The 12,766-nt window shown below is 38.7% G+C and overlaps 1 protein-coding gene across 3 annotated transcripts; it reads left to right on the top strand.

Moving 5' to 3' along the window:
* The first annotated feature begins 2,343 nt into the window (after window positions 1-2,343).
* Window positions 2,344-12,766, top strand: LOC109475781 (homeobox protein Hox-D8-like). 3 transcript variants are annotated; one of them, XM_019776538.1, is made up of 3 exons: window positions 2,344-2,420; window positions 9,845-10,338; window positions 12,479-12,766. In XM_019776538.1, the coding sequence occupies exons 2-3, from the start codon at window positions 9,966-9,968 to the stop codon at window positions 12,742-12,744; spliced, it is 639 nt and encodes a 212-aa protein (XP_019632097.1). In that variant the 5' UTR covers window positions 2,344-2,420; window positions 9,845-9,965; the 3' UTR covers window positions 12,745-12,766. The 3 variants fall into 3 exon arrangements, with proteins under 3 accessions (XP_019632097.1, XP_019632098.1, XP_019632100.1); XM_019776539.1 differs by lacking the exon at window positions 2,344-2,420 and adding an exon at window positions 7,831-7,889; XM_019776541.1 differs by lacking the exon at window positions 2,344-2,420 and adding an exon at window positions 7,932-8,003.

Genomic DNA, 12,766 nt, shown 5'->3' with positions numbered 1-12,766 from the left:
GATGATCCCATCTTCCTTCCAACAAGCGACCATCCGTATCCAAACCCTCCCCCAAAGAATAATCCATTGCTGAATAAACATCTATCGGAAGCCCCCCTCCCCCATACGAGGGTAAGTTTTACCACACGTTGTGCACATGACAGTCCAACTTATGTGCCAACATCACTACTACTTTACGTGCTTCGCTGAGCAAAAATAATGAAAAAAAAAAGTGGACAAAAACAAGAGATTTTCACCAAGCAGTTTGGGCTTCGGCTTATTTTTGGCGTGTTTTCGGCGTTGTTTTTTTTTTTTTTGTACCGGTATGCTGGTACAAAAAAATACTCTAGTACCTGTACAAAAAAAGAGAGCCCAATGAAATGCTTTAAAAAAACACGCCAAAAATAAGTCAAAGCACAAACCTCTGATTGTAGAGTAGAAGATTGCCACGAAGCTATCCTGCGATTGTTTCTGGTGAAGTTGTGAAATGATGACAATGCCCACCTCCCACCGATACACTTCCTCTCACTATTTCCTGTATGTGTTCGCAGAAAAGAGGAGGAAACCACAGTAGTGTCCTCCAGATTTTCCTGTGGACAAAATAATTTTTAAAAAATATGCACATGCCTCAAAAATAGCGAAAGCGCGCACTCTAAGGCCTACCAACAACTTCTGGCAAAACAATTCCTCCTATTTGGCCTTCCTTGTTATTTCAGTGAGCCCCTTGCACGGGATGTACGTACTTGGGAGACGCACGGTTCTTTCCGCTGTGAAGCTCGGGGGGAATTGGGGTCACTCTCTGTTCGTACACCGTGGCTAACTCCATCTGTTCAGACCTCCCCCTCACGAATTACAAGTACAGCGTAAAATACTGCTATTAAACCACGTGAAAAAATTATGAATCCAGAAATGAAAAAAAAAACGCATGGTAAGAATAGCCAGAAACAAGCGAGAAAAGCACTACAAAAATGACACTGAAAATCGTGCAAGGAAGAGTTTTTTGCCGGCGATTTTGTAGGACACACACCTCGAAAAAACACCCCCACGAGATTCAGATGGTATCTTCCTAAAGCCGGGGACATTTTCCCAGGAGACTTAGAGGTGGACCCGTTTTGACAACCACACAAATTTTCCCGCCAAAAAAGACACCCACAACGCCCGAATTCGTGCTACAACGATACCAACTTCAAGTTTATGAGAAAAGTTTTCATCGTAGCAAGCTTATTGTCACGTGGACAGTACTTATATATTTATTCTAACTTACTACAGTTATGACGTCATGAAACGACTCATTTACATATTCCACCCAGATTCTTATGAATGAAAATTAAAAACTTAAATAAAAGCTATGAAATCCCGCAAAACACTAAGATTTGTGTGCGAAAATCCGATACGGAAACTGCCGAAATTATCACCAATTACCCAGAAGTCTCTTTTTTGGACTGTAGCCTAGAATACGGGACATCTTTGCAGCGGCTAGACAAAGAACAAAAAAATCCTTGATTTTTCTACAGAACTAGAGGTAAAATCGGCCAGCTTCTTTCACACAGTTGTTGGTAATAGCATCACAAGCCTAGAAACTATTGTTGTTTTACTTTAAGCATTAGCGATGAAAAGATTTCGTTAACTTTTTATTAGAAAATCAGTGACCGCTTTGTTCGACTTCCACTGTATGTGCACCTTGGCGGCAAAATTACCGGAAACTACGAGAAAAACATATGTTTTCAGTAAAACCAAAACACAACAGCATTCAGTACCATTCCTCAACTTACATGATCCGTAAACTACCTGTTAGAATAGTTCAAGTAGATCTTGGTATCAATTTTATTCTGTTCTACAGAAAACTTGCGTTCAAAGGCCCAACCTTCCGAATAACAATGCGTTCCCTACACTGGCGCCAGAAAAAATTAAATATGTGTTACCACATTAACGTATTGGACATTAGCTGCAAGGGTGAAGCAAAAGCCAGAAATTATCATTGTACAACCACACAAAGACAATGTTTTGAAGGAAAGGTTTGAGCGCATCAAGCTAGACTATCTGTAGACTCGATATACAATTACAGTTGCCTACATTCTAGAGTTGAGTCTACGGTAGCCTCCGTAGCAGGCTTTAGAACTGGGGGTTTGGTGGTCTTCGACTGTTTTCTGACAAAAAACGGGGGTAATTCAACCAGGCCAGCTATGTTGTCTATATGCAAAAAATATGCACATAAAAGATCCCAAAGACCCTGAAGACCCCCAAAAAAAGTTTTTGGCGTGCTATGGAGGCTAAGTCTATATATGACATCATTCTGGCTTCTAAACGTTCCAAATTGTCTATATAACTTAAAAGCGAAGTTTTGTTCAAAACGGAGTTTTTTAGGCTTTAGAAGAATCATCAAGAGAATCCGTTGTTGTGCCGATCTAATGGATTCCGTATGGCTGTAACCATGTGCAGAGGTAAGGCATTTTTACTTCGTGTCAAATCTACATAGACCACACCTGTTGTACAAACTAAACAAAACAAAACGACATCGCATTCGTAGTTACCACTCCTCTACTGTTCAATAATCCTTTGGTAAGAAGAAAATGCCTAAGATAATCTTAATTTGGATTATTTACTTTCACATGCCATGTAGTTTAGACAAGAAAACCGATATAATACAGGCATCTTCAGAAATTAAAAAAACACTCTTCTACTCGAGGAAGTTCGACACAACCATTTTTACACAAGGACCAAAAAGATATTATCCTTTCTTATAAGGTGTCATCCCTAAAATTATTTTTGATGATTTTGCGAAACTTTTAGATCCTAGTATAGCTTTTAATGGGATTATAGGGAAAATATAACATTAACACAGTATTTTGCCCCCCCTCCCCTGGAACAAGTAAGGTAAGTGTTTTGGTAAGTGACATGTTCTCTTGTTTTTTTCTTGCAATTCTAGATTTTTTCACGATAGTGAACTTTTAAAACAACATACCACACACTAAATGTGCCTTTACCTGAAATCACAATCAAACTATCAGCAAGTATCATCAAGTTTTTAATATAAAACGCATCTGGGCGAGACAAAATTTAAACTACTTATGTTTTGATTTCGAACAGTACACTTTACACATTGCACTTGTTGTACGTATGTATTAGTTGTGAAGTCGTTCCGATTTAAAAATCTACTTCGTCCGTAAGTTTTGTTAAACATTTTTATCGTGGTGGTGTAAAAATGCGTTGCTATTTTAACTAATGTACAACACAACACTGTATATGTATTATTAATATTACTACATGTGTGCTACTGAATAGTATAATGTGTTACTTCCAACACAGATTTAAAAAATTCAAATTTTACCTGTATTTTTCTAACACGCAAAAAAGTTCTATAACCCCTTTTAACATGGCCGACACATTTTCCTTTCATTTTCGTTTTTCATTTCGACATTATTGCTGTTAAAGTAAGCAAATTTTCTCATCGATAAAATGTGTACAAAGTACTAGATTCTTTACAGTTTTTTTACGAACAACTTAATGGCCCGATGGCAAGTCATACAATATTTATTGTAAACAATATGATTGTAATACCTGTAGGAAATATGGTACGTTGGGCTAACAAACAATCTATTCACATCTATCCTCATTGTAATAATTTTTTAAAGTCTGTACAGTGAACATGCAACTATATTATGAAAAATACATTTTCTTTCAAGCCACATATAACACCTAGACAAACATTAGGCAATACTTTAGTACATATACGGTTGGTTCTAAAAAATGGTGAAATGGAGTACGCACTTGATGAATAAAGCTGTAAAAGATATACAGAAATTTACAGTTTGGTTTTGTCTCGCAACAGGAGAAGAAAAATAACAAGCGCTGGTTTTGTTTCTTTCTGAATAGATTTTCGTGTTACTCTTACTTCCCTGTCGATAGGAACGGAGATATACTTGTGTTACTTGATGTAGTACTTAATGCTTTTACCTGCTTGTCGGTTTAGGTTACGTTTTTGACAGAAAAAAAGTGTGAACATGTTTCACGTTTCTTTTGGTTTATTGAGGTTTGTTTTTTTGGTGAATCTTTCTGGCTTACAAAATTGGTTTTGGTTGTTGTTGTTTTTTTGGCAAGGGGGGGGGAGTTGTAAGCCGAAATTTAACCTACGCTACCTTTACTTGATTTAACTGCGTTTTTAGCGTGTAGGTTCATGTTCTTTCTCTTCTCACTCTTAAAAGTTATGAATCTTCATGAAAATGCGTGGAATACACACACACACACACACACACACACACACACACACACACACACACACACACACATACATACATACATACACAACAGTATAGAAGAGAGTTGAGTAAAGTAGAATCGACGGTTAGTTTTTTTACCACCTTTCGTGTTGTAATAAACAAAAAAGTCACTCACGAAAAATATAACCAAAAGGCCACCCTAACTGTACACAGCATGCATAGTTGACCAATAAAGAAGATAGGTCCTGTAAATTTATTTTAAAACTACGCACTTGCAAACTGTATGTAGTTGGAGAGAGACATTCTCTTCTTCACAAGTTCCGAAGAGAACCCCACTTTCTGTCTATGCACAGATAACACAACAAGGTATAGGGTAGTGCGCACCGACACCAATAAAGAAGATAGGTCCTGTAAATTTATTTTAAAACTACGCACTTGCAAACTGTATGTAGTTGGAGAGAGACAGTATTTCTGTTCAATACGAAGCAACGTTAACACACGAATTCTGTAATGCGTAAAGAAAATCCAACGTTTTCACCAGCAATGAGAGGTGCTGTAAAATCACCACAACTGGAACGTTTTATAGCTGATGTTTAATGTGGACCACACAGTTCGATGTACTTAGGCTTGCCTTGCCAAGTTGCGTGCTACAAGTGTGACAAAGGTCGCTATGGTCAGGGCAAGGGATCATCACACGTGCTCTTGGGAATTAGTACACACCATATACTATCCACACAAATCACATAAGCATCCGGATACACACACTTTTAATACGATGTAACATGGAGACATGGAAGCTTGTTTGTTTGTTTCTTTGTTTTTCCGGTTGTTTGTGTACAGTTTGTGATGTTTTGTAAACATAGTTGCAGCAGGTGCGTTCTTGTAAAACGTGCTATGATTTTCCTTAGTATCGCAGTAAATTTCAGGTCTTGAGTTAGTATAACATTTAAAAATACGGTTAGAATAAAACCTGCCATCAATTTGTGAAACTTTCCTGACCAACGCTTTAGTGTATCAAACAAATAAGTACAAATTATTTTACAAAATTGACCACCTTATTGAAGATACAGCTTCATGAAGCATCGTTTAAAGTACTCCTAACTCCAAAGTTTACTAGATCCATTGATTGACTTTACAGTAATGTCAGTGGAACCAGAAATACCAGCAAACATATACATAGCAACCCGTCATTTCAAAACGCTTTTTGAAGCAGATATTATATGGCATAAAATGGATGTTTCCATTTTGAAATGGCTGACACTTTTACGACAATCTCTTGCTTGCTTTTCGTCCACTTGGATTTTCTTACAAAGCAAAACTACTGTAAATTTATAATCTTACTTTATACGATTTGTGACACTGCCGTCCTTTAAGTATCGAAGAAGTGTATAAAGCGCATTTTCTAGAGTGTACCGGATAGCTAGGTACCTCTGGATAAATCTAGATATTAAGAAAAGACACAAAACATAAATGTAGCTTAAAGTAGAATCATCGACCAGGCACGGACGCTCACATTTTTATGTGTAAAATATCAAAGCAATTCTGAATCCAAATTTTCCCAATTCAAAGCACTCCGAACTCCAAAATAGAGAAACCATTATGCAAAAAGCACCAAAAAACGAATCTTACTCCAAATTCCAAAATAGAGAAGCCATCATGCAAAGAGCACTGATGTTACATATTTCGGTTACAAAATTGGTTGTTTTTACTCAAAAAAAATACTTTTTATAAAACATACAAGAACTTGTGTTTCATTCAAATTTATAATCTTTGCATATTTCTTGTTGTTTATGTCTAATAAATTTGATAGAAGAGCTATATATACGATTACAAGAAGTTTGTGTTATGCCGTGTGTGGCTCCAAGTACAGGACGGGAAGTTTTTTTCGCCCAGGATTTTCTGGCCGGTCCCTCGTCACCCAAATGGTAACGCAACGCCCTCTATCTCGCAGCGAGAGAAGGGAAATAGCAACAGCCTTCAACTTCCAGCAGTCTGGTCTCAACGACTGTCAACCGAACCACGTCACATTTACTCTTCTTCAAACTCATCATTTTAAGAATAAAAATCATACACAACTTCATATTTTTTATAGATAAATGTTTTCTACGAACTCTCGCTCAACTAAGGTTTGTATATAAAAACTTTCGCAACAAGGACGAGCTTCGATGCTTCGAAGAGAGGAATCAAGTTGCAGAGAAGACTTGTTGTAGACAGAATCACGACTTTTTGCCTGTCTTCTAAAAGTTGGCACTGGAATTGTTTTTATTAGGGGTACCGACTAAACAATGACCTGAAATACTAGAGTGTTTGGATGAAGTTATATTTAGTTGCAAGTAACTATGACCATATGGAGTTTTCTACACAAGAACACTTTCTGAACGCATTCTGTTTTCTCTCGCAGAATCTACCCGCTAACTAGAAGAATTTATCTTCGTTTAAAGCGATTTATCTGCACATTACCCCTCTCCTTGATTTAGGTCTATGGCGACTAGTGTGCCCACAGTCTTTGCAATTAGCACTCCCTAAACTGCGAGTAAAATTGGCGCGGATAACGATGAAAAATACCAAATGTCGCGATAGGTGAACAAAAAAGTGGAACGCAGAGAAATATTTACCTCGTTGTAGAAAACAGCTAGGTCAGCTGAATGATTAACTTCTAACTTATGTTTATGAATTCTACTTTTAATGTTAACGTTATGCTTATGAATTTTTGTGGAAGGTTTGGATATTACATACAAGGAAATGTGCATGTATGTATGAGAACCGATACATTTTTACTGAGAGGGACATCAAATCAAATTCTCCAAATACTTAACATCTGAAAATAAACAATATCATATTGATGAGCAGAATGACAAGATGATATATGTGCTGTTTTACTCCACATGTCATAGGAGATATCAAGTATCAAACTCGTGAATATCAGTATACAAACATTGTATGGGATATATATAGGTATCGGGAGGTATGTTTTTCAGTATTTTTGTTTGTATCAACAATAGTATCGAACTCGAAAGCATCAATAAGCAATAAGCTCAAAGGTAGATGAATGATATTAGAGAGAAGAGCCCAAAACTTTGTATGATGTCAAAACGTGGGTTTTGGGAAAGAAAACCACACCCCAACATTTCCAATTCTGCCTTGTCTTCCAAAGTCATCTGTAAGTGTCAACCCGCCTCTGCACGTAATGGAAAAATGCGGCATAGATGAATAGCATTTTTACGAAACACTGAACATCCCACAAAGTATGGCACATGATTGGGGACATGTCAATACGCCGAATTGAACAATTTACAGTCTGTAAAAGTGGGATATCGAAGAAATGACTTCAAGTCTTGTCATCCGTCAACGTGTCAGGGGGGTGTGCTGGCATTGCCAGTCAAGATCGATCATCAACCTGGTGCGGATCGGTCTTGAACTTGAAGGTAGACAGGGCTCACCTGTCATCGGGACGACGTCAACATAATATAGGGTTAAAATCGTGCGGAGTTCGGCGGAGCTGGTTACTACGGGGTTCAACTCGCGGAGAGTTCCCCCCACACAACTTGTCCGACGTTAGGAGATGGGGGATTTGCTCGGGTCAATACTTTGGGCAAGATATTCTTGTTCGCCATAAGAGGCGGGGAGCCGCTCTCATTGGCGCGTCCACGTCATTCAATCTGGCTGGCAGAAAACCTACTACAGGACGATCAGGTAATGACGTGCTCGCTCACTTTGGTTTTTCTCCCAATCCCTTTTTATAAGCCTGAGGGCCGGGAGACTTCGTAGGCAAGCGGTGTTCAGCAGTTTCTTTAATCGTCGCCTCAGGTACGTACGTTAAACTCCCATGCTAAGTCTAATGCAGACCTCGTCAAGACTAATGTCGGGGTCTGATTTTCATGTCCAGGTATGTGGATATATATATATATTAGGGGGCATTTTTCTCAAATTTATATCAATTCTGACCTTAGGTATGTCCCTTTCGTTCAATCATAAACCGCATGTGAATATACGGTTGTAGACAGTGATTTCTTTAAATCGTAGATTTCTTTTCATATTTTTCTTCTGATGTAATTGACTAGTCTTTTCTTACCCTGATCAATATAAGACATAATGTAGTTAGAAGTAATAGAGTAGCTTGGTTAATGTAGTTGCATGATGTGGTAAAACACGTACTGCGGTTTGGGGAAAAGGAGACAGTGTTGAAGGTTTTATTATTCTCTCAGTCCACGTTCCAAACTCCTCTGGGCAGTTTCGTTTACGGTTGTAATCCGCACACAGTCAGGGCGGAGTAGTAAAAACCAACTGGTGTCCAACTTTCACCAGCGTTCCACAAATATTTAGCGAATTCAAACTCTTTTGTACAATCAAAACATATCTTACAAATTAAAACATTCAAGGAATATGTGCCCAGATGTTACTGGCAAAAAAAACACAAAGAAAGACAAAAAAAGACTCTACTTTAAAGAGAGAGACTAAAAAAGGAGATTCTTGACCAAGAGTTGGAATCGTGGCATTGTGATATGTTTCTTTGGTTCGAAGGTCAAGTTAAAAACAGAAAAAGTGGGAGGGACTAGTCCTGGTGGTTCCACGTGTAGGAAATAGTGATGTTTATAAAAATCTGCCGGGAATTCTTCTAAGAGAAAGCGTTGAAATGTTTTTCTAGTACGCTTTTCTACCCCAAAACGCATTGCAGATTCGGGCACTGTGTAACCAACCTGTATATGGTACCAGACACTGAAAAATCTACTTGGACGCAGATATCCTGAACATTTTGCGTTGTAGAGGAAAAACAATATTGTTAGAAATCAGGTCCCATAACATAAAAAGCAACAATTTTGGTCTACTCTCTTCGCTTTTTACACTGCTTCAAAATGAAGAATTCCCACAAATTTAGCCTTTACCTTGTTCGCGGAATCTATATCCTTCCAAGTAATCTGAAGTAACTCAACAGAGACTTCCAGTGATACTACGGTATCAGTCTGTATCAGCGATACACCGTGTTAGATGGTACTCCAATGAGCAGTAATGCAATAAAACCTTCACATGTATCTAGATTTGGTACAGAAAGTATTTCGTCGGGAGATTCAGGTACAGATTTCGAGTAGAAGTGGAGTAGATTTCTTTTGTGGGGGTCGCGGAGTCAAAGATGCGGCTTTGGGAAGCGCGTGGCAACAGTTTTGTTCAAAGCATTGATCTCACTGCTCGTTTTCAACTGGGCTGCAGAGAAGTATTTCAACATAGCACTGATCGTTGAGAAATACACGGGACGAACTGATTGGCAATTTCCTCGGCATGATAAAACCCTGTCCGCGGGCATTACGGATAACAGCTACACAATCCCTCTATAAACCCCACGTAAAACTCAGTAACGTGTTTTTCTTCTCCTACGTTAATGTCCTAGGTGTAAAACACAGACATACGCCTCTAGGTCTTCTTCAACAGACATTTGTAGCAAAACTTCTTCTTAGATGTTACTGATAACAAAATACTTTAAACCCCTCAGTAGGGTTATGACATGAAGTTATTGACGATATTGGGTAGAGTTGGAAAATGTTTGCTAAAAAAACTTACTTCGGGTAACTTCTGGGTGTTGTTTCCGATTTCTTGTGAAAGTTGGTTTTCACCAATGCATTTCTTCATCTGTATTTCTGTCTCTGTCTGACTAGTGGTGTTGGTTTGAGTGAGAGAATTGCAGGCTTGGGACCACGATGCAGTAGTCGACACCTGATTACTACAACGCCAGAGCGAAGAAGTGACGATTTTCTCACCATCTTCTAGAGACTTGCGATGAGTTCGTACCTCAACAACACCATGTACCAAAGAGGAGAGACATTTCCACACGCGGGTGTGAATTCTACGGTGGGAAACCATCACCCGTACTACAGTAGCTGGTACGGGTACCCGGCCAACTTTCGCGCGGACAGAGACAACGTGTCGCCCGGGTGTACCTATGCTGCCGCCGCTGGTGTAGTCGGGAACCACGGTCAAGTTCAGGACACTCAGGCGCCGGAGAACTGTTGTTGGAACGGGCAGGAGCAAGGTGCTCCTTCGGCAGTGCAGCAGCGACCGTCATGCCAACAGGAAGAAAAAACAGCCACGATGGGAATGGCAACACAATCTCAACTCGCTATTCCATTCTATCCTTGGATGCGTACAGCAGGTAAATCATCCAGGAATCTTCTTAAAGTTGTTACCACGATCATATCCATACTGTAGATGTCATACCAATGCCATGTCCATGAAGGTTAGACATCTAGGTAATGACATACACATGAAAATAGAGACTCAAAAAACTGAATAGATTTTGAAAACTGCCAGACGTTTCAAGGAGCAGCCACTACTTGTCTTCAGTAAAACGTCTGACAGTTTTCAAAACCTATCCAGTTGCTTGAGTACCTGTTTTGTTGTGAATGTCATGTACATTTTACATCAACGTGTGTCACTTCGACTGCCTACTTGTGACTACGCGTTGAACAGCTTTGCTTGCTAGCTTTTTCCCCTTTTATTAGTAGTTGGGTGGGACCTATACTGGTGAATTTATGCCTTTTAAAACGTTTTCTTAACGTCAGGTTGTCGTGAGAGTAATTGTCTTCGCTGTAAATTACCAACTAGCCATTATGACGGTCACGGAAAAAGTCTACAAGCGTTCAGAGCCAAGTGCCACACACCAACGATGACATATGGCAGATCGCGAAGGAGAAAATTGAAATTGCTCTTGCTTCGTAAGAGAACCAACCTCTGCTTTTTCAGAACTATTAATCTAGTCCAACAAAAAAAGTTTCCCAAACAAAAGAAGGAAAGTACATTTCAACAATGGCACAGCCGCCAAAACGTTGTGTTTATCATCATAGTCAGTGTCAAGATCGACGACTATGAGTGGATACGAGCAACATGTACCTAGACCATGTTTACTACAAATGTACCATTTTGTATACACGTTTATGTGTGAAAGTTAACTGCAATTCGAGTGTTTTGAGTGTCAAAAATTAGCACGGTTCAGTATTTTACTACCAATTCTAAGTGAAGACATTTCAGTAAAGAAAATCATAGTATATAGACATTGACAGAATGTCTGTCCACATTTTGTTGATATCTTTACGTTAGATGAACAGGTTGAATATATAGGTACTAAATCTTCCTTTGTACGTTGTTATTTGGTTGTTTTCTCCGACTATTGTCTGTATATTTAATTAGGAAAACAGCAAAACAAGTAAAACACACAGATTTCTATCGCTACTTTGCTATGCGCGGCCACAACTAAAAGAGATCTTCCTACTACTAGTACCTGGCCGACTGAATCTCACTCTACCCCTACTCTACTCTACTCTACATGTTGCTTCTAGGAATATACGTTGGCGATATGAAAAAAAAAGTATATTTTAACCTGTATTTCGCTTGTTTACACAAGTAAAGTCTATCTGTACTCTACTCTACTCTACTCTACAAGTTACTTCTATGAATATACGTTGGTGATATAGAAAAAGTATCTTTTAACCTTTGTTTTGCTTGTTAATACAAGCAAAGTCTTTGACACAACTACATATATGTTTGCTGTCTCTTTGAAGATAAAACAAAAGTTAGATCGCAAAATCCAGAAGGAAGTGTCAAATTTCTAACTTGTTTTAAAAGATCGCTACTCTACCCATGTATGTCTTGGCAAAGAAATTTAACAAAGAAATTCAACTTTCGAAAATAGAAAAATTAGATACAAGTAACATGAGGTATTGGTCTAAAGTGTTGTGGTATACTAGCTTTCGTTTTGGCTTGTTTCATGTTGTGTTCATATTTTGTATCTGTAATGTGTATAAGCATGGTAGAAGTGTATCTTTCTCTGCTGTATACTGGCATATATATGCTTGTGTATACTTGTGTCAGAAGCTCTGAGGAAGGTGTCTGATAGACATTGAAACGTAAGCAGGTGAGATACCTTACGGGTTGTGTAAGAAGAAAATCCTTAGATCCTATGTCCTACCAACCTGATGAATTTTTTTTCAAATTTGTGTTTGCCGTGTCTGTGTTTTTTTATTATTATTATTATTATTCAAAGAAACAATGAAAGAAAAGGACGAAGACGAAGTGGCAGCCTACTCAAGTTGTGTACAACTTTTATTCTAGTCGCCACTTGTACATTCAAAATGAAATGTTTGACAAGTCACTAAAACAATACATGTAAATACAATAGCTTTAATGTACGCGAGTCTGAACCCATCCCCCCATGAAAGAAAGTATAAAGAACATGGAAGACTAAAAATGTTTTGTTGCTATGATGTGTTGTTGTTTATTGTTTGTGTTTACTACAGGACCAGAACGTCGACGTGGGCGTCAGACATACAGTCGGTACCAGACCCTGGAACTGGAGAAGGAATTCCACTTCAACAAGTACCTTACCCGCAGAAGGCGCATAGAGATCGCGCATGCCCTGGGCTTGACAGAGCGACAGATCAAGATCTGGTTCCAAAACCGGCGGATGAAACTCAAGAAAGAAGCCGCCATGTTATGCCCACCTAAAGCCGAAGAAACTGAGAAAAACTCCGACGGACAGTCGGAAAAATCAGAAGAAGTGTAGCTCAAGGGTTATCTAACCTAAA

Source organism: Branchiostoma belcheri, unplaced genomic scaffold (assembly GCF_001625305.1).
Source record: "Branchiostoma belcheri isolate BF01 breed outbred unplaced genomic scaffold, Haploidv18h27 scaffold35, whole genome shotgun sequence".
Lineage (NCBI taxonomy): Eukaryota > Metazoa > Chordata > Leptocardii > Amphioxiformes > Branchiostomatidae > Branchiostoma > Branchiostoma belcheri.
The sequence above is the reverse complement of the archived record's forward strand: the minus strand, read 5'-3'. Positions and strand labels throughout refer to the sequence as shown.

What these genes read in the sequence shown, in the direction of transcription:
- LOC109475781 (XM_019776538.1), top strand. Translation starts at nt 9,966, where the DNA reads ATGAGTTCGTACCTCAACAACACCATGTACCAAAGAGGAGAGACATTT. An exon ending in TCCTTGGATGCGTACAGCAG is followed by an intron (nt 10,339 to 12,478) that starts GTAAATCATCCA and finishes TGTTTACTACAG; the next exon opens with GACCAGAACGTCGACGTGGG.